The sequence below is a fragment of the Halictus rubicundus genome, chromosome 11 (genome assembly GCF_050948215.1).
Source record: "Halictus rubicundus isolate RS-2024b chromosome 11, iyHalRubi1_principal, whole genome shotgun sequence".
NCBI classification, from domain to species: domain Eukaryota; kingdom Metazoa; phylum Arthropoda; class Insecta; order Hymenoptera; family Halictidae; genus Halictus; species Halictus rubicundus.
Genome location: NC_135159.1, coordinates 11,693,010 through 11,714,139, shown reverse-complemented (window position 1 = coordinate 11,714,139; position 21,130 = coordinate 11,693,010). Strand labels below are relative to the sequence as shown.

Sequence of the window (21,130 nt, the reverse complement as noted above, 5' to 3'; positions counted from 1 at the left end):
CTGGCCCCTAGTCTAATTTTTAGCCTGGACAAGAACCTGTCAGCAAATAATTCCAGAGTAATGCAGGTTCTAATACAGGCTAAAAAGATGATGCAGGTTCTGGTCCAGGCTAAAAAGATGATGCAGAAAAGTGGAGACACTAAAACCCCGAGCGTGAGCATTCTCATTTCCTCTCTGTTAATATGTTTATCTACTTAAATATCTATTAAAAGATTTGATTACGATTGATGACCTTTCCGCTAAAGCTAAGCACGACAAGATCTTGCACTCGATAAAATAATTAGCAAGGTGAATTATTTATCGTATTTTATGTTTTACCATGTTGCCAATTCGACACAGTTGAATATTTTTCTTAACAGTTTCTTTGTGTTTCGTTTAACTGTCCGGGGCAAGCCCGCGTTTCCCCTACCCGGGTCCGGAAGTCCTGCGCCACGGCGCGACCCTTCCTCCGGCAACCATAACAGCAGGCAGGTACGTCGGCGTCCCATCCGCGGCAGCGGCGACCCTAAGCTCGAACAATGGGGGGAGAGTGGGTTCGCGATAGTCCGAGCTTGCGCAGATTCGCGAAAAGGCGCGTCCTGGCTGCGTCCGAGCCGAGGAAGCTTTTACTCGTCGACGAGCTTCCGTGCTGGAGTGTCTTCGCCGATCCCGGAACAAGTCGGCGCAAGTGCCAGAACGAAGTGTTCTCCCCCGCAGTCTCAGGTCTCGTAACTCGTCTGAACACTCGCTAACGAACGTCTCGCAATTCTATTCCGATGTGTCGACCGGTTGGTTTCCGATTAAAAATGTAAGTGACCGCGCGAGTCAGTTCCGGATCGTGGGGGTCAAAGGATCGACGTAGATCGCCGGAGGCTCCATGGCGTGAGCGCCTGACACCGTTTACACCCCTTCGTCAACGTCTGAAGCTCGACTATACTGTCAGGTACGTCTTCCCAGACAGTCTCTCTTCCGTTCGGATCTTCTCTCTTTCAGATTTTCCTGGCTCCTTAGCCGCGGCAACGAGTTAGATCCGTATACGGTAACTTTTTAGAGGGTTGCGTTCGAAGGACGATTTTTAGGGGTTGAGGGACTATGCTCAACTAGGCGTGTGAGCATGGGGTTCATTGGATCGAAGCTTTTTCGGGATATATCGGTTTTTCGTTGGACGAAAAGGCTTTAACGCGGGTCCGGGTTACCTGTGGATCGTTTGATCACAGTTCCTAGAGATGTTGAGGGTTTTTTTTTAGAGGCTTTTGGGGGTTGTTTGGTACGGGGTGCGCGACGCAGTTCCGTGACGATCAATCGTTCTCAGTCGGGAGAACGTTTATTTTGGTTTCTCGGGACGCTTTGTTTGTGTTTGTTCGGTGACAAATGTTTGTTTATCTGTAGTGATATTTATTTGTCGATGATAAACAGGACAACCGGGGGCTAGGTTCTACGACCGAGGAATATGGGTAGCACAGATCGGGTAATTCTCGAGAATAGTATTTTTGTTGTTTTATCTATTTTAGATGGTAGATGTTGGACGTACCAAGTAGCTGATTAGTATTAATTTATTCGAATCAATTACCTACCCTTCGACGCCTCCGCGAGGACTTCCGCTGACGAGAACTTTTCTTCCTCGTAACTTTCTTCACAGTGTATATTAAGGAAAAACGCTTTGAGCAAATGTTTCACAGTTTAATTAGATAGTTTAGTCAGCTATTCGAACGTAAAAATTAGTACCGTATTTCATTTACAAAAATTGAAGGGAGGGGGTCGCCTCTGCCCCCCACCCATCGGCGTCCATCTTAGAAAAATTTCTTGCACGCCAAATGATCAGCCTCCTTGTCTCGTCTTATCAGAAAGAAAACAAATTTAATCGATCCATTATTCTTGATCAATATTAATTTATTTGACTAGATATATAATGTAAGGGACCGAATTAGTGTGCCTATGTTAATTACACTTATTTTTAAAGCATAATGAATATTAGAAAAGATATATTAATTTTTTTCATTAGTTAATATATGCGTCATATATCTCTTTTTGAATATTCCTTGTGCATTAAAAATAACTGTAATTAATACAGGCACAGTAATTAGGTCCCTTGCCCGAATTAGTTCCAAGACAGGAAAGTAATAAATATCATAGACTGTGAAAATTTTGGTACCAATATTTTCACTGATACCCTGTTTAGTATAGAAGACAGACGTATTATAGATGATCAGTATTAATTTATATGATTGGGTGTACATGATAAGTAAGATGTTCAATTTAGGAACTAATTAGTTTGGACATTGGTCAGTATTAATTTATACGATTGGATATCTATGATAAATATGTAGTTTAGTTAGAACCTAATTAGTTTCGGGATAGGAGACCAAAACCTGTTTACCTTGGATAATACACCATTTATTTTAGATAGTAAACAATGCCGAAGCCAAACATTGTACACGGTAAATTGTAAGTAATCATTGTACATAGTAGATTATTATCAAACAGCCGTTACTAGGATCTAATTAAAGCTTACAAGTAATAGCAGATTTTGTACAAATTTTAGAACCAGCATTTTCATCGATACTCTAATTATCTTGCAGCATAGACTCTGCAAAAGTGTTAATCTATCCGACTATATCCCAGTAGTAAATAGAGAATATAGAGGGTATAACTAGAATTTAATGAGACACTGCAATTAGCTTAGACAGTGCAAACATTAGAACCAATTTAGACCATAGTTTCCCATTTTCAACTCACTTTTCCCTTTTCTATAGTTTCTTATTTTCTACATTCCCTAGCATCAGCTATGTTCGAATCTTAACTTTGAACTTAAAAAAAAAAGAGAATCTTGAGAAAGTACTAGAGAAAGTGAAACTCGAGAATTCTCTTAGGTCTCTTGAGCATTCACCCTGAGCAACTATGTCCTTAAAAATAGTACACAAGTATTATAAACAGTGCCAGTGACAACTATGAAAAGGTATTAGAATATCGTAAGGCTATAAATAGGGTTGCACATAACTTGAAAAATTATATTATAGGGTTACAGATAACATTAAAATATAATAATATAATATAAAATATAATTATGTTATATTGTTAAGGATAGCTCCGAAAAATTATAGATACTGTATAGAGTCTTACAGATAATTAAAACATTACTACAGAAGTACTAATAAACAATCAGTAGCGCCAATTCATACAATGTACATAAGAATTGCGATTTTCTAAGCGACCTAATGCGCAGCTAAGAAGTCAGAATTTTCGTACAACGTCCCTGTTACTCCCCTCCCGAGTCGAATAGAGGTCAAATTCGCCTATAAGCTCTGTTGCTATAGCATAACGTATTACGCCTCGGCTTTTCTCGCAACAGGTTAGTCAACATTATTTCGTGTGCTGGAGGAATACGAAAACACTTCGGGGACTTCTGAACTAACTTGGGTCGCTATACTGGCAACACGGATCTTCGGGTTATGATGTTTCAGAAATAATCTACATCTTCAAAATTCCATGAATTTCCTCCCTGAATTATTTCGAACGTAACTGTACAGCAATTGTATTTTAGATCTTTGTATTTCGACCTTGAGATCATTTCAAACGGAAAATAAAATTTTTATTTCTTTCCGGTTTCTGTAGAACGTCACGAAAAATTCATATTTAATTTTTCGTTGCGCGACAACTTAAATGTCATTTTTAATATAACTACGTCGTGGTTTTTATGAATTTATGTAATATTTAATTCTTCGTTGATAGATAAAACTTCCAGGGGAATTTCGTGAATGTATTTAATAAAACATAAAAAGGTTTGATAACGTATAGTACCATTTCTTTATTTTATTTAATGTCGGTGAACTCGTCCCCAAAAAATAAAGTTCGCATGATTCCCCGCAATTATAATATTTGTCAGGGTAGCAAGAACGATGTCCTTGGGCCATAATAATTTAACAGTATCACGAAAGCATCCTGTTACGATTCAGTGTACGTCGACCTCCTGGTTCAACCCTCGGACCTCTCCTCTAGGCCTATGCCGGGGTCATTTCTGACCCAAGCCGATATTTCGCTACAGTTTTCTTTCGATGTAAGACGATGGCTCAGGTTCGGCTTTCGTCGTATTTCGGATAAAGAAGAAGAAGAGGGTAGGTCACGGGACCCAATTACTGTGCCTATATTAATTATACTTATTTTTAAAGCATATTAAAAAAGAAATTGAATAAAAAAAAATTTCATGTCCCTTTTTTAATATTCATTACGCTTTAAAAATAATTAATATAGGCACAGTGATTGGTACCCCACAGTAATTGGGTTCTTACACTATGACGGTTTTCTTATTTCGAAATAAAAAGCGTCGTCTTATATCCGAATGAAATTGTACGTATTGACAGTCGCTCGAGTTTATCCTGATCGCGACGGGTCACGAATGACTCCGGCACAGTTAACTGCGCTTTCAATTTCTTTCCACGACTTGAGAAACACGCGCTCGCAGTCATTGTTATTTAATGACGTTGGAACAGCGATCGCAATGCAACGCAACGATGAAATTACATTTCATGCAACGGACGTTTCCGCCTCTTCGAGTTGGCCGAGGGAGGGGCGGGGAGGGGAGGGGGAAATGATCGACCGAAGCAAATTCATATAAAAGTTTGCGAGTGTCTCTTTCCGAAAACTATTCTATGCAGAACATAAACGTGACCTCAATTTTTCATTGGAATTCTGTTTGCACTTCGAGCTTCTGTTCTTGAACGATTCGAACGGTTTTTACAGAGCTTTCAACATTTTTTCCGTGACTCTAATTTGAAGATTGAAGTTTCCCTTTTACGACGACTCGGACTTCTGCGAGTCCTAGGCCTGTGCCGGGGTCATTTCTGACCCACGCCGATATTTAGTTTTCTATCGATAGAAGGCGACACCGGTGCGGCCCGCGGGCCTCCAGTTGCCCGGCTCTGGGTTAGAAATCTCGAGTTCGAAATTTTTGTACTTCGATATATCATAATTTTCTCCAAAACATTTTGTAGAAAAAATAATTCTTTCTATAAAATATAGAACTGCCTAAGCTCGTTTCACAGGGCCAATCCTCTACTTTCAACAGCCCTAAGTTGCTTCCTCCTACAGTGCTCTTTCTCTACGAAATAAATCGGAAACGTTGCGTTCAAAGTGCAGCAAATCCTGAAAGAATTCTACACCGAAGAAGGGCTCGTTGCAAACAGGAGGCTTGAATCTTCGACTCCGTGGTAGTTTATTTCAGAGAAAAAATGTTTCGAACACTGCAGCAACGTTTCAACGCGTCGAAGAAATTTTATTCCGATACAAGACGACGGCTTTTTGTCTCGAAATAAGAAGATCGCTGTCCCCTCTGCTTCCTCTGAAATACGACGAGAGGCGGTCCCGAGGCATGTATCGAAAGAGACCTGTGTTGAAATAACGGCGTGGGTCAGAAGTGACCCATGCGTAGGTGGGGAGCTCTCGCAGGGGTTCGAGGGTTAATTTCGACCCGTTCTGCTTCTCGTTATGCCTGTTCTAATTTGTTACACTTGAGTACGAGTTCTCACGAAGCCGTCGAGGGCAAATCCCTGCTGCCACCACTTGGCCACGGCCCTCTTTTTTTCAACCGTCTCGTTTCCGCAGGTGCACGACCGCTTGTTGTGTCTCGAGCCAGAAAAGTTCCGAAAAATGCTCCTCGCGTGCATAGAAATGCAGCTCGCGTGCGCTCGCCACGAGTCGCCCAATTTCGGGTCCGAGTAAATTCTGTGGGAGGAAAATCCGGAATGTTTCTGTAGAGAATTTTGTCGAAATAAATTATTATAAAACTGCGCGGCAGTGTGCTCAGCGCGTCTGAACGTTTTTGGTAACAAGACAGCGTATGCAAGGTTCGTTTAAACCGAGACACTAAAAGCTCGGTGTCGGAACTCGAGTGTTCCGCACACATATTTCCGTTTGTAATAAAAGCCTCCCCGTGACTTGGTATCTCGCTGCTTTTAACTGCTATGTACACACACCTCTTGTTCGTGTTTGATACATATCGCTATGGTTATTAAACCCCCCCCCCCCCCCCACCGCATGCTCTAGAACACGCCCACACGGGTTCCAGTTTGGTAAAACGAAAATTTAGTCGGAATTGAATGTACAACATTTATTTGTACCTTTCTGCTTCTTAACTTTGCACGAATGAAATAAATTCAACTCCGCAGAAAACTGCGCGAACATTAATTTCATTTCGTTCAACTATGCTACAACTTTAGTTGTAACCTCGAACCCCTACAAACAAAATTCATTTCGCTTCATTATTTTGTAATTTTATTATCAGTTTTGCACGAAATTGATTCAGTTCTATTGAAACTTAGTTCTCATACGAATGAAATTAATTTTATTTTGCACACGCTACACCTAAGAAATCTGACGGAGGAGCACCCGTAAATTGAATTCGCCAGAACAAAATGGCGGAGCGTTTCGACAAAATTCGGGTTTTTGACTGCGTTTGAGTTTCCCTTGAAAATCGGCGCGAACTTTCCGGACAAACACAATATTTTTGCAACGTCTGTCGGCACGATTGAAGCAGCAATTGTCCTAAATTCGTGGAAGACAGTAAGCAGAAGGCAGAGTGCGTCTGTTTTTTAAGAGATGCATGTAATGTAAAGCATAAAGAGCTGGCAGGTTTCCAGTCCGAAAATAAACGGGAAATAACTAACAAAGAGAACGGTGTAACGGGAAGCCGCCGATCGTCCATTAAGAGAATGAAAGTTTTCAGCGACCGAACGAACGGTGTTTAACGGCGGCAGCCATCTTGGCGTAGGCCCGTCGAAATGGCTGAGGAACTCGGGGAACGCTGTGTGTTGGAAAACACGAAGCTACGTGGAAAAATAAACAGGTCTATTTGCGTGGAACGCTGACAGTTTGTTATCCGCGCTAAAAACGGATTTCCTTCGGCACCTCTCGCGCACAAGACTTCCTGCAATGTTCCACCTTCTTGCAACCCTTTCACTACCTTTTTGCATCCCCTAGATTGCGGATATTTTCTGCATATCCTCCTCCTTTTATAGCTGAAGCTGTTAAACGATTTTGCTTCCAATAAACCTTAGGCGAACGATGATCGTTTTAACCCTCGGACTGCTGCGAGAGTTCCAGGCCTATGCCGGGGTCACTTCTGACCCACGCCGTTATTTCACTGCAGTTCTCTTTCGATGCCACGGGGCCGGCTTTCGGACGAAGAAGAAGAAGAAGAAGAAGAGGGGATAGCGATTTTCATATTTCGAAATAAATAGCGTCAACTTATGTATTAAAAACATTTCAAAATTCGAAGATGAACAAAATTTTTTCGTCGAAAATGCTGGATTTAAACGTCTCCAGGGAGTTCGAAAAGTTGAAACTATCGCAGCTTCGATGAGAAAAGCCCTAGAACAATCTACCCAGGCTCATTTTAAAGGGGGAAGCCCCTACTTTCAACGCCGCTAATTATTTTTGTCTTTGGGATACTTTTACAGTAAACAGAAACAGGCGAAAAGGCAAATTGTTCGCGAAACTGAGATGTTTATGGTATTGTATCTCGGTGAAAAAAAAAAATCGTGACGTATCCAGGCTCATTTTAAAGCTTGAAATCTCCACTTTCAAAGCCACTAATTTTCTGGAAGGGATGGGGGGATATTTTTGAATGACAGCCAGGAAAGCAACGAAGTTATGACGTAATTGGCATAGATGGTTGTTCAACTATTTTTGACGGCAACTGTACAATCTGTTTGCTCACTTGTAGGAGTGGCAGTTGACAAATAGGCGTACGTTCGCGCTTCCCGGCCGCAAAGCCGATTTCACAGTAGTCCGACGCCAGTAATCTCCATTCTATAAGTTTGGCTTAATCTTTAATTACATTAGCGAGGCAAACGAGGCAGGCCTATTCCACGGGGGACGACGTCGATCCTGATAACAAGTACAATGTGTTCAAATCCATTCACACAGACGTTTATCCCTTCAACACGTTGTACCGGCGAGACAATAGCTACCGCATTGTCCTCTCCTAAATCAACGATATCGTCTCTAAGACGAAACTTTGGTCACTGAAATAATTTCCCTCGCACCGAAGCACAAGCGACGATCCCCCATTATCCGTCAAAATAGAAAATACTTCAGCCGTGAGCACGGTTTATAATAGGAAAAATTGTTTAAATTTGCCGAGGAAAGAAAAAGACTGAAATAGATAATGTTCCGTTGTTGTTCGTTCGGAAATTTAGCTCGGCGATTCGAGGGAAATTAGGTTCGGAACTATTTCGATGGGGGCAAACTCGATCTAAAGTCGCAAACTCGACGGTGAAGCGGGAACTAATGTGTATCGGCAGGCTTGTTTGTCGATCGCAGAAACGACTGGCTTTAAATAGAAAGTTGAAAGTCCATCTTGCTCCCGGCGGCGGCCTCTTTGTTTTTCTTTTTTAATTCACGCTCCTTTGCCTCATAAATTGAGGGATGGGAACCGATTAAAAGCGAATAACCCAGTTACACTTTGTGCCGATAAATCGATCCAATGGCGCATTTCGTACAGATTCCACGGGAATTGCCTTCGCACAGAAACTCCAGCTCGGATAACTCGGCCATTTTGCAATACTTCCTCTTTCGAAAAATTGTTACACAAAGCCGAAAGACGCATCAACGTTTCCTTAAAAAATCGGAATTTTCTAGTTAGTTATTATCCGAGAAAAAATTCCCGAAATACCCGTTATTCCTTGGGAGTTATCAAACTTCAAACTCAAAGGAGCCGGTTGTCTTCCAGATCGTATAACTCGGCCATTTTGCAACATTTTAGCTACCAAAAAAATTGCTACATAAAGCTAAAAAATGCTTCTACAGACCCTTAAAAATTAGAACATTTCGTTCACCAGTTCCTTTTAAAAATTCCTCTAGGAGCAATCTAATGTACCATCCCCTATTTTACCCGAGCTTTTAGAAGCTGGGTCAAAGTGGACCCGGACACCATTCTGTCCGGATCACTTGAAAATTTAGCTGCTGGAATGCCCCTTCGCCTAAGACTGATCAGACTCGGGGTAAAAGGTATTTAGGGTAAAAGACAACGGAAATGACGTCGAGAAGACGTCGTCGGACACTCCGCGATGGTTTCGCGATTACGATGCGCGGGACGCAGAATCGTTTCCTTCGCTGGCGATCAATAAACCATCCCCATCCCACTTTGCGGAACGCAAACGCAAAATAGACGGCGTCGGATAGTGCGGTATGTGCAACGAGGTCATGTGTGCACGTGCACATGCACCGGTGCGTGAACGTGTATAGGATGCCAGGCGCCACGACGGTCCGTTTAGCCGATAAAGAAGGAAATTAACGGGTAAACCCCCCTGCGACGACCTTAATACGCGTTCCTCAGACACCGGATCTCCTCAAGGTGTTCCCGCGAATTATCGTTCAATTAGAGCAGATATCATTGCTAATTGGATCGATTATTCCGTATTCGCAAAAGGAACCTACTCCGGGTAACACAGGCACACTGATCATTTATTCCTCGGCTCCATCTACGTGCTCTAATAACGATCAACTGTTGAATATTTGATTCGATGGCGGACCTAAAAGAATTTTAAAGCCATCCTTAATTGGGAAGTGGAATACATTGAGGGTAGTTGAGAACCGTGGAGAAAAAGCTGATAATCTAGACGGCAGAAAATGTTTATCTTAGGTCAACATACTTTTACCTACTACCTCACTTTGTAATTAAGACTTCGTGCTTGTTAGGAAAGTTATCAAGCGTAGAGCAATGTGTTCGTTGACTTTGGAATTTTTGTCTGTGAAAACTGAACAAACTTACAAACTGTGATTTTATGCGTTCAGTTACCAAATGTCTCCTCTCAACTATCCTGATTTTTTTTTTTTTATACGAAAGAAAAAGCAAAGGTCTCCATGAATGAACTATCAGACTTAGACACCTCCCCCAGTTAATAGAAATTACTACTCTTGTAATTGTCCCTTCAGGCACTGCATAGCCATGCAGCATGGAAATCACCTATCCCAAGATACCTCTGACGGTCCACCAAGCCCAAGGTTCCTAGTCTGGGAGAATGGATAAACCAAGTCCTAATACAGTACTCCGGAGAGAGGTGTCTCATGGGAGTTTTAATCTGAGCTGCCTTCAAGGTCTTCCAAGGTTCAAGAGTCAAGGCTATTTAACTCTCTCTATACCCAACTGTGAAGTTGGACCATCCCGGTGACAGTTGGTAAGCCCATGACGCAGTGTAGGCTAGTCCATAGTCCTTTGCAGAGCCTTAGAAAGAATTAGGTGAGCCGTAGCTGCAGTTTAGGCTGCTTGCAGCTGCCTTGAGCTAGCATTACATGTCTTTTGTCAAAGATAGTATACTGAAGTAGTATACTGAAATTCAGAGTCCACAGTAGTGATAGTCTGAGCATAGGTGAGAAACTCTTAGGGAATAGTATTAGGATGCTGAAACTATGCGGAGATTTAGAACCTGTTGCATTTTGTGTTTGTAACTTTCTTTGTTATCCTTTAGCGGCAGCAATCTAGTTTGTCAGTTTACAGGAAAATGCGAAATCCTTGAAAGATAAAACATTCCTCTCTGTCCTCAAGACCTTCTTTACGTTTCACAAGACTTCTATCCAATTTTCTTTTAATTCTTTTATATGTTTCTCTTCTGCAATTTCCGTTTCCAATCTCTATTTAATTTATATTACTTTTCTTTCCCTTTTCTCAACCTCTTCTCCATCAATTAGCTAATTGTACTCATCGCTGTAACTCCACTGCCCACACCTGTGTTTCATCCGCTTTCCTCTGAGATCATCAAATTCAACTATATGCATATTAAAGAGAAAAGAAGCATACTTTACTGTACAATATTCCGTGGTTTTATTTTGAGGCACTGCAACTGCAGAAACTCGGTTTCCACACCGATGGGGGTTTTCCCACTTTCTGACGCAGTATTTTGGGTTTCAACAGTGAAACCATTCACATTTCCCGCAACAAAAACTGTTCTCCTTTTATTTACGACCATATTTTGGTGATTGCTTCGAGATAAGGTTATAGTACCGCGCAGAAACGAGAAGAAAAGTGTTTACTGGCGAAAGAATGACTCGTTATGGATTCAATGAGAGATTACACGCTAGAAGATCTGCACTCGGGCCTTTGGGGATAAGCATCTCTACATCGATCGAAGAAGATAGATATACTGGCTGGATGATAAAAATCTTATCCACTAGTGGCTTGTCTAGCCTCGTAGGGAGAGTTTACCCTTTCGTATCAGGGCTTGACCCACATTTCGTGCACATAAACCTCGTTACACATTTGAGCAGTCTTGGTAAAAATGATCTCGAGTACCAGTGAGCTGTTTGTCGGAAGAGTTATTTGCTTTAAACCTTGCTATTTACCTTGACAGAAGCGGTCAAATGTATTAGAGGTTATTTTATTTCTGCGGCTTCGAAATTTGAATTTCCCGCCTTGTGTGGAACAAGAACTGGGTACGTTACCACATTAAGAAACTTAGTATAATTATTTCTCTACTCTTAAATGGACTATTCTTAAATAAAATATAGTCAGTTTTCTGAAAGATTCAGTACAGTTTCATTACGTTGATAACGGGGGAGAATTATACCAAAGACGGAAGAAATAAAAATCATTCAGAGCTCAGTTGTTTTATGTTCGCTGCTTTGAAATTTAAATTTCCCGCTATACGTACAAGGGAATGTCTCCATTACCAGCGCATAAAAATTGAGCATAACAGCGTTCTTTTGCGTTAATAACCGGGGGGATTTAAAGAGAATATAGCTGTTTTCTTGACTTATGTCGCAATAAGTCGCAAGAAACCCGTGTATAAAAGTACACGTCTCACGTGAAGCCTTGTGGGAACCATCGTCGAGCCGCCATTAAAAGAGTGGCAATACCGGGGGATTACCCGCGGAGAATGAGGCCACATACTTCTCGCGTCGCAAAGTGGAATCCCTTTCACGGGGAAGTAATGCTGTTCCGTGGTGCAAAAATGCATCGAGGAGTTATTGCTTCTTGGAAAGGTCGTCGACGAAACTTCTAAATCATTAAATCCGTTCAACTTGTTTCATAACCATCACAGCTGTTACTTCAGACACCGTCTGCGCTGTGTAGGTTCAGTTTGTAAGACTATTTTCAGAAATCCGATGTCGATTGGCCTCGTAAACACGTTGGTGTTAATTGACAGCAGCATTAACTGCGAACAATGTTCCTTATTTTTCCGTTTGAACTATTCATTACGTAATATATTCCCATTTATTTTGTGGAACGTTATTTTCGATTTAACAAGAGGTGGGATATAAAAACCGCCCTACAAATTGCTTTTCAAATGCTCCGCTAGCGATCTTAAAAGCAACCTTAACGTTATTATATATAATGCAATGTGACATCATAAAATCGATATATAAAAGTGCTTTTTACTCTCTTGCGGCGGTCTAGAGGGTATTATAACTGATACATCGAGTTAACAATTTTTTTTCCTTGTGCCTCCCATTATTAGCAACTACGTTACACTTATACACTTATGTCCATGGGGATGTTCAATGTTCAAAATTTGATTGAAAATTAAATAAAACAATTTATATATTTCAAATTGATAGAAATTGAAAATTCCGCATTTGATTGATGCTGTGATTGGAAATAGATTTGCAGGTTAGGTTTAGTCGAGTGTAAGGGTAGGAGTGTCTAGAAGGGTCGACGTATAATGTTTTGGGTGTCGATGGGCTACGATTTAGGGCAACCCCCGTCTGATCCGTCTGAAAGCATCTCAAGTAGGCAAACAATCTGCTAGAAAGCCGGATCGAACAACAAGAGCCACTGCTCTCAGGGTTCTTTAAGCGATGGACCACTTTCCTACCTAAAGAAAAGAAGTTTCGGTGGTTTTCGCGAACAAAAGGCATCACTTACAACTTACACGTCCACTTGCTAGGGACTAAAATAAAAGGCTGTCTGTTTTACCGACGTAGAAAATAACGGACATAGATTAGCTCAAAACATTGCTAACATTTTTCTTGATATTTCGACAACAATAAAAAAAAATACGTTCACACAAAAATTGTGTACTCTTTAATGCATTTAACTACGTAAATTAAATGCACTAGGGGCAAATTCGTGCATTATCCGTACAGTGAAATATTCATAAATTGGACTCCCTAAAGCGAAACTAAACCCACTAAAATATTACCACACACATACTACGTATACTGTGTAAACTAGGGTATTCCTAGGGATTCAAAGAGCATGGAACGTTTGCACGTATATGGAGAACGTTCTCCAAAATATTTGCATAGACAGGAAATATTCAAAATGGTAGCGAATACGCCAAAAAGTTCTCGCACACACACTTCAGCATGTACACCAAATATTTCGCATGTGCACTATTCGTAAAGTAATTCGAATCAAAGCAAATCCGTCCAAATAAAGTCAAACGAAAACGATTAACTTGTTCAAACAAAATGATTAAAAATAATTTGATTAATAAAAATAATATAGCGTACTTCAAACATTATAGGGGTTTTTTTTAAAGACGTAGGATATATATAGGATAAAAAATTCGATTTTGTAAGGAGCTCAATTTATTATAAAGAATATAAGGTCTGTGCAAAAGTATTTGTAACTTTTGCTAGTTTAAACTTCCAACTCAAAATATTTTGTTGAACGTAGATTCGATAGTTGCTTTAATAACAATTTTTTGCATGTAAGTAAGGTATTGATACGTGAGGGGTACACACCGATGCACATTCTTTAGATTTAATTAGAGAATTAATCATAAATCCCTGTCCTAGTCCTAGTAACTTGTTTGTATGAAGACTCGCTAGCATCTTGACTCCATTACATCCTAAAAAACTTGTATTAAAAATTCTGCATGCAACCTAACCTCAATCTAGACCAGTCTCATAATTTCCTAAATAAATAAAACGATTGAAAAAGAAATCAATATTTACAATAGATACTAAAACAGTAATTCGTAAATTGGTTAGATCAATCAGATCATCGTCGATCGCTTTCCTCTGGACTCCTAGCCACGCCTACCCGCCCCCACCCCCCAATCCGTAGTTAGCCAATCAAGTAGTTTGCTAGCCGAGTGCCATTGGCGAGCACGAAGAAATTTTCACAGGTCCAGGGACAACAACGCGGGGACCGTTGGTAATCCATTAGTGTGTAGCCAATTAACGCGTGATTCTATCGCAGTGCATCCTGTGAACCCTGTCGGCGAACCTTGTACAGCTTTTAGAATTCCAATGTTCTCGAATCGATTTTCAAGGGAGAGAGGGAGAGAGAGAGGGAGAGAGCGAGGGAGAGAGAAAGGGAACAAAAAGAAAAAAAAACAGTCCTCGAAGGAGACACGAGCATTATTGAACTCGAACGAAAATCTATTTCACTTTGCCAGTAGATTCACTCAGAGAGAATCGTACTAGCCTGATGCATGTAGACCGATCTCATTAGAACTCTGCCAAACCAGCTGTTGAACAATGGTCAATCAGCTGGTTATTGTTCGTTAACACTAGAAGCACCAAACGGTCGGAATAACCATTATTTTTATTATAATTATACGAAGTAAACAAAACTGCATTCATAGAGACATCAATTGTCTGTATACGAATAGATTTATCAATCTACCGTACAAATTCCCACAAGAACACTTTTACAATATCAAAACGAGAAATCTGTGAAGTAATTTGAGTCCATCCTGGTAGTTCTAGTGTTAAAGAATCGAGGAAAATACTTGTCGGGAAGAGTCAGTAGTGCTCGTAAACAGTAGTAGACGATGATTCACTGAGCAAGGGTTGTCTTTCCGGTGTTGCAGGATGCACGCGGTTGGATTGCACTCTGCGCTGGCCATCAAGCGTCAGAGAAAGCGCCGGGACGAGCAGCGTCGTGCCCGTGAACGTCGTTATAGTGCGCAATCGGGTGACAGTGGGTTGACATCGCCCAGAGCGTCTACCGGTTCCCTGGACCAGCACTCGAGACACCATAAATCCGGCCACTCTAGCCATGCAGCTGGCCAGGGGATGCTGGACACGAAGGTGGTCACGTCTATTGGGATGCTGCACATCGGAGTGGTGTTCCTAGTGCTGGGAGCCTTCTTTCTAATGAGCGGATCGCTTCCCGGAGACATGACACAGTGGGGAACGAAGTACTCCAAAGGCTGGTGGAACGAGATGGTGGCCATTGGGCTGTTCGCGGTGGGCGTCGGCATATTCCTGATCATTCTGAACCGCGTGATCGCCAGGAAAGAAGAGAACGAGTTGGTGGAGTATGTTCAACGACAACTGACCAGGTCCAAGTCAGGTCACAGACTGGAGAGGGATGCGGAGACCGGAGGACTGACCACCAAACAGGGTAAGAGGGCCAGACAGATGCAGCAGGTGGCCTCCACCGTGTCCATAGAAACCGAAAACGAAAAGGATTCCGGATCTCCACCGAGAAGTCCTCCGCCAGCTTACTCGCCGCCTCCCATAGGGAACGGGGATCACCAGAACTCCCAATCGGCCGCTCTATATCTCGAACAGATCACAGAGGAAGAGATCATCAGCGATCGCGTGGAAACCTCTACCACCAACAGTCTCAGCCCCGGCTCTCCCAGCGAGACCAGAGAGCTGCTGCAGAATCCACGCTACTCCAAGCAGAATGGAAATCCACAGCAGATCCACCACCAGCCCCTCTTCGTCTCCAGGATCTAGACTACTTTTGTAATTCTGCACTGTGGAACCGTGCTTTCCGACATTTTTTCACAGTACCTTCTGCGGCCCAGGTCAGACCTGCATCATTGCCGAAGAAAAAACGGGACGGAAATTTGCTTGGAGGATTCTTAGAGACGATCTATATACACTCGCCAATGATCGTCTAACACGTTGACTACCAACGTATAAACAAAGATTAGACAACGTAACATAGAAAGTTGATTCCGCCGAACAATTTACAGTTCAGCGGCCTCGCATTCGAGTCGCAGGGTAGCCAACCTGTTTACATACCGTTGCAGTATGCCCTAGAAACGGGACTTCCCCTCACGCTCTGTCGATAAACAAGGTCCGGGACTCTTGTCCAAGTCCCAGGAAAGTTACTAGAACCCGTCATCTTTCTGTACTGTTGATAAAATCGTTTAAACGATGTGTCCAAGAAGTTGTGAACGTATAGCGGCTTCATTCGGCGTTCACTGCTGAAACAACGCAACGATACACATACATACAGTCTTTTGATATGCGCCCGTTCGTCTCGTTAAACGGTCAGAGAGTCTTCTTTCTCGGTACACAAGTAATGCCGATCGAGGCAAGAACGAAATACTGTTTGTGGGTAAACTAGAGCCCTGTAGATGCCGACTGGGCTCTCACTGTTGCTTCAACGAAAAAAAACCTTCGCTTCGAATCTGTTCGTTGCTCGACGATCGGAACTATGGGAAAACAGGTTCGGGAGACAGGGGAGATCCTATCGGTTACAGTTTTCGTCCATTGAAGCTTTCATAGGTGGTTTTTGCTAGGGGTAACTCTAACCTGAGAACATAACCATAGGTAGATAGGTACCCGAGGTGTAGAGAAGGGAATGCCGGTAGGAGTATCATTGAGAGAGGTTAATTTGGAATGATTTACTTAAGAAATATAAGCTCAAGGACCAAGATTTAATTAATCCGAAAAGAGGGGTTTTAACAGGAACCGAGGGTGGTGGGGGTTGTGGGCTGGCGTTTCCCAAGATATCATTAATTAATTCACTGATTAACCATCCGAGAATGTTCGATTAAGATTCAGAAAAAAACTAGAAAGAGAAAGAGGGAGAGTGAGTTTACAACGCTAACATACTCATCGCACTTAGTATTTATCGGAAGTCAGTATCGTGTGTCCAAACAAAGTATAATCCGTGGATTATTCATTAACTAGTAAGGAAAGTGGTCCCGATATTAGTGGTCTGATATTAGTCATTGCACCTGAAGATGAATTTTCCAAAAGTTCACGCCGAAAATCGTTCACATTTTCGAAACGCACTATGGATAATTCGAATGTATTTATAATCAATATAGAAACGTTATGATTTGATTGATATATTATACATCAGTTGAAAAATAAAATAGCTTCGTGGACTAATAACAAATGTACAGTATTATAGATATATATATATATCTGTATATAATAGTGATCATCGCAATAGGGGTCGTCCATTTTCTATTTACTTCAACAGTTCTCATTTTTGAGATGACTTTTACTGCAGCCCGCTTCTCGTAGACTTCTCTGACTATTGTTTTAGGAAGTTGTACATTCAACAAAGAAATCACAGAGTTTTTCTACTGATTAAGAATGTTGCATATTTGTATATTACATAAACAAGTTTAAAGGGACGAAGATGGCGGACGATTTTCTGTGTGAACTAATAGTGGTCCGGCCCTGAAATGCATTCGAATGCACTTTGCTAAACAGGTAAAACTCGAATTTTCGGTTGTTATTACGCGATGGTGTATCTAGTTCAATCACCTGTGAAAGACAATTAATTGGAGCTCTTACTGTTGGGTATCTGCGTACTCAGAGTACTCATTCTATATGTAAACTTGAATTTGAGTACTTAAGTATTCGATCACAGATCAAAGTTGAGTGAGTATCCAATATAACTCTTTCGGAGTACCTCGAGTAGAAACTTGAATTCGAGTACTCGAGTATTTGAACTCAATTGTTGAGTACTCAAGCATCCAGATTCGAGTTTCTGGATTTAAAGGGTACTCGATTCCAAGTTCAATCAGTATTCGAGTATCAAAGTTTGGGTACTTGGTCCAAGATCAAGTGCATATTCAAGTACTCAATTTTCAATACGTACTTGGTCCAAGATCAAGTACATATTCGAGTGCTCAATTTTTGGTACCTGTATCAAGATTGTTTGAGTATTTGAATACTTGATTTCGGCTATTCCGACATAACTTAAATGAGAACTGAGTTACTTGGATCTAAATCAAGTGAGTACTTAGAAATTTGAATTTAAATTGAGCAAGTACTCGAACGGTTGGATCTGAATTGAGCACATATCGGATATGCTCGAGTTTGAGTACTTTGAGTGCAACCTGAATTTGAATGTTTGGGTGCTTGAACTTAAAATTGTGCACTCAAGTGTCTAGATTCGAGTTTCTGGATTTGAAAAATATTCGGATCTTAATTCAATGACCACTCACCTTTCAACGGACTTACTACTCAATTATTAATTGTGAGCACTTAATGTCGTATGAAGTACTTCATTTTCAGTGAGTACTTAATGTCGATTTAAGTTTGCACTTAATGTCGTATTAAGCGAGTACTTCATTATCAGTGAAGTGAGTACTTAATATCGAATTAAGTGAGTACTTAATCGGCAATTGAGCAGTGAATTGAGCGAGTACTTAATTTTCAGTGGACCGAGTACTCAATTGTTCAATTGGGTGAGTAGTCAGATGCACGGAGTGATATTGAATGAGTATCCAAGAACATGATCGTGAGTTATTCGGATCTCAGTTACGTAGCTACATCCAAGTACAGGATCTTGAATTGTTTGGATCGAATCAACAGTAGGAGTTACATCGAATGATTTAACCATAGACACTTAGATAATAACGTGCACCGTATAATTATGCATCCACCAGATTAACGAATGCAGTTTTCGCTAGTTTGAGACATTGATCTGGTTACTATCAGCTTAGAGGACAACCTTCAGTGGACAATCACGTTCAATCATACTTTTCCTGGTTAAAGATAAGTTCGTTAGCTTCAGAGCTAATTACCTGTTCAACGGTTCTCGATTCCATTGCGTTTCAGACGGATAGACGGGGGACAGGTTCGATCCGTTCGGTGTTCCAAGGTCAGTTGTTGGGAACGCTCGGTGTCCAATGACTGATAAAAGCAGTACTGTTAAGATATAGCTTGTAATTTTAATATTCTATATTCCATTTTATAATGTCTTGGGTATTCGATACATATGCTAGCTTTAGACGGCAGGATTTTCGGAAACAACTCGATCGAACACCGTGGAAATGAGCGCGCTATGCTTTTTTTCCATCGTTTTATCGGTCGTTTTCGAATATCTTCAATAAAAAAAATTGCCACGCTCGGGCGCTACCATTCTGTGATCCAATGAAAAATTAATTAAAACTCATACCGAGAAATGAATAATGTTCTTTCGAAGAATCTTACTCTGTACATATATATTATTATACATCTCTACCTTTTTTAAATTGGTGCACATTAATTAGTGAAACAGAGAGATCGAATGAGAGAGCAAGAGAGTGAGAGAGAATGTGAGAAAGTGAGCTAATTAAAGATTGCGTGAGAAAGCGAGAGAGAGAGAGAGAGAGACAGTGTACTAACTTTTTGCACTCTGCGCATTAAACAACATTTTCTGTACGCTACTACGGTGGACAGAAAGTATATGTATATCTTCGCCACGAACCATTTTTTGGCGAACAAAACAAAACGGAAAGTGAACGACGCGACGATTCGGTTCGATTGAATGTTGAGTGAAAGTGCCTTTTACTATGCGTTTCGTATCCGTAGCTTTTCGGTATTGAAGGGACACACCGGTTTTCGATTAGTCAGTTGAATCTTTTCCCTTATCAGGAATTGAATCGATAATATTTATCGGTCTGCGTGGAAAAAAAAGGAAAATCGTTAATATTCTTTGACTTGCTAATTTTAAGTTACAAACGTTGATCATAACGAGGAACAGTGCGAAACGAGAGTAGATCGAACAGGTGCTAATCCGAGATTCACGTACACTAATTCGGGGAACAGAATATTTACAGATCGTATATACATCGTACATCCCACTATATTAGTTGGTTAATTAATATTTAAGCGCGCGCGCCCGTCGTTTAAGCGATCGATTAATTTTAATTCTTCCATTCCTTCGAAACTGAAAGGCTGAGACTTGCAAATTCTATTCGACTATTGATTCCACACCGATATCATTGAACTACCCGCTGGTGGTGGACTTCTTGCTCTGATTGCGTTGGTTGTCTTACTTTTCTATTGCAAAAGATCTGTAATGCACGACAAAAAGATGCTGTTGAGAGTATTTACGAATTGTTCGATTATGGACGATCTCTGGATCGATTCTACGCTTGAAAACAAGACTATAATCAAGAGTGACTATGTGTCGATAGTTGCTTCCATTTGGTAGGAAACTCGATCGAAAATATCCCCGAAGCATGGCAACCCGCCGACCGCGCCGCATGTAGTCTCCCTAGGGGCAGCCGGGAGATGTTCGCGAATTTTTTCCGGGAGAACCACAATAGCTATCGGGACGAAACTTTACAGGATTGTTACTGGTACATTGGGCTACACCTCTGATTTTTTTCGTCGCCGAACACATTATCGTTTTCGCGCGACGCGCACCGGAAAGTGAACCGTCGATAATCGAACATTTTGTTTGTTTAACGTGTGTATACATATGATATCTGTATTTACTCGTGAACGAGGCTGTTAAAATCGCTGGAGTCCATCGTACATTGAGTTCCGGGTACAGAAATATATCTCGACATAAGTGGTACAATCGTTTATACTTAGTATATCACGCAGTAAAGCTTCGAAGATCACTAGAACCTTTTTTTAATATTTTATTGTCCTAGTTTTATTTGTTAAAGCATTAGTTTACGGTACAAAACAAAAAAGACATTCCAAATCGCGAGAACGTTGATTCAACGCGCACAATAGGTCTTTTTCCGCGATTCCTGTACCCAAATTTCGATTTCTTGAGTCCACGTGGGAGAGACGAAGTTCCGAGCGTCCTCCACTTTCGAAAATCGAGGCGTGGATCCAGGAAATGATGTGTTGGACGAGCCAAATCTCTTGAATAAGTAACCTAACGCGTAATCTTATCTGTATGTACAAGTTCTAGGACGTAAGCTAGCTGTTAAGGGCGGAGCGGATGTTTAAGTGAGCAGCGGACGATCTTTATCATTGTTACAATTATAGCTCTCGCATTGTACTACCGCAATACTTTTACCGATAATTAACGCAACTACTATGAATAGGACGTTATTAAGCTTTCTTATGCCGTTTCTCTATTGTACCACTTATATACACCTGAGTGCACGACTTTTTCGAGAATAAATCTTTATGAAACGCTCCAGTCTATGCGACTTGGTTTCCTACATTGCCCCGACGATGCGTTACAGAGGACAATCTCAAACAAACACCGTTCACAGATGTTTCCTTGATTTTACGAAACGAACTTTAATAAATCTAGCCACCGACTGTT

At 41.1% G+C, this 21,130-nt stretch overlaps 1 protein-coding gene across 1 annotated transcript; it reads left to right on the top strand.

The window, feature by feature from the left end:
- The first annotated feature begins 566 nt into the window (after positions 1-566).
- LOC143358723 (uncharacterized) lies at positions 567-21,130 on the top strand. Its single transcript, XM_076796073.1, has 2 exons — positions 567-922; positions 14,736-21,130. The coding sequence occupies exon 2, from the start codon at positions 14,737-14,739 to the stop codon at positions 15,610-15,612; it is 876 nt and encodes a 291-aa protein (XP_076652188.1). The 5' UTR covers positions 567-922; position 14,736; the 3' UTR covers positions 15,613-21,130.

Bases quoted from the DNA above. Each gene is read 5' to 3' on its own strand.
- LOC143358723 (XM_076796073.1), top strand. From the start codon at position 14,737: ATGCACGCGGTTGGATTGCACTCTGCGCTGGCCATCAAGCGTCAGAGA.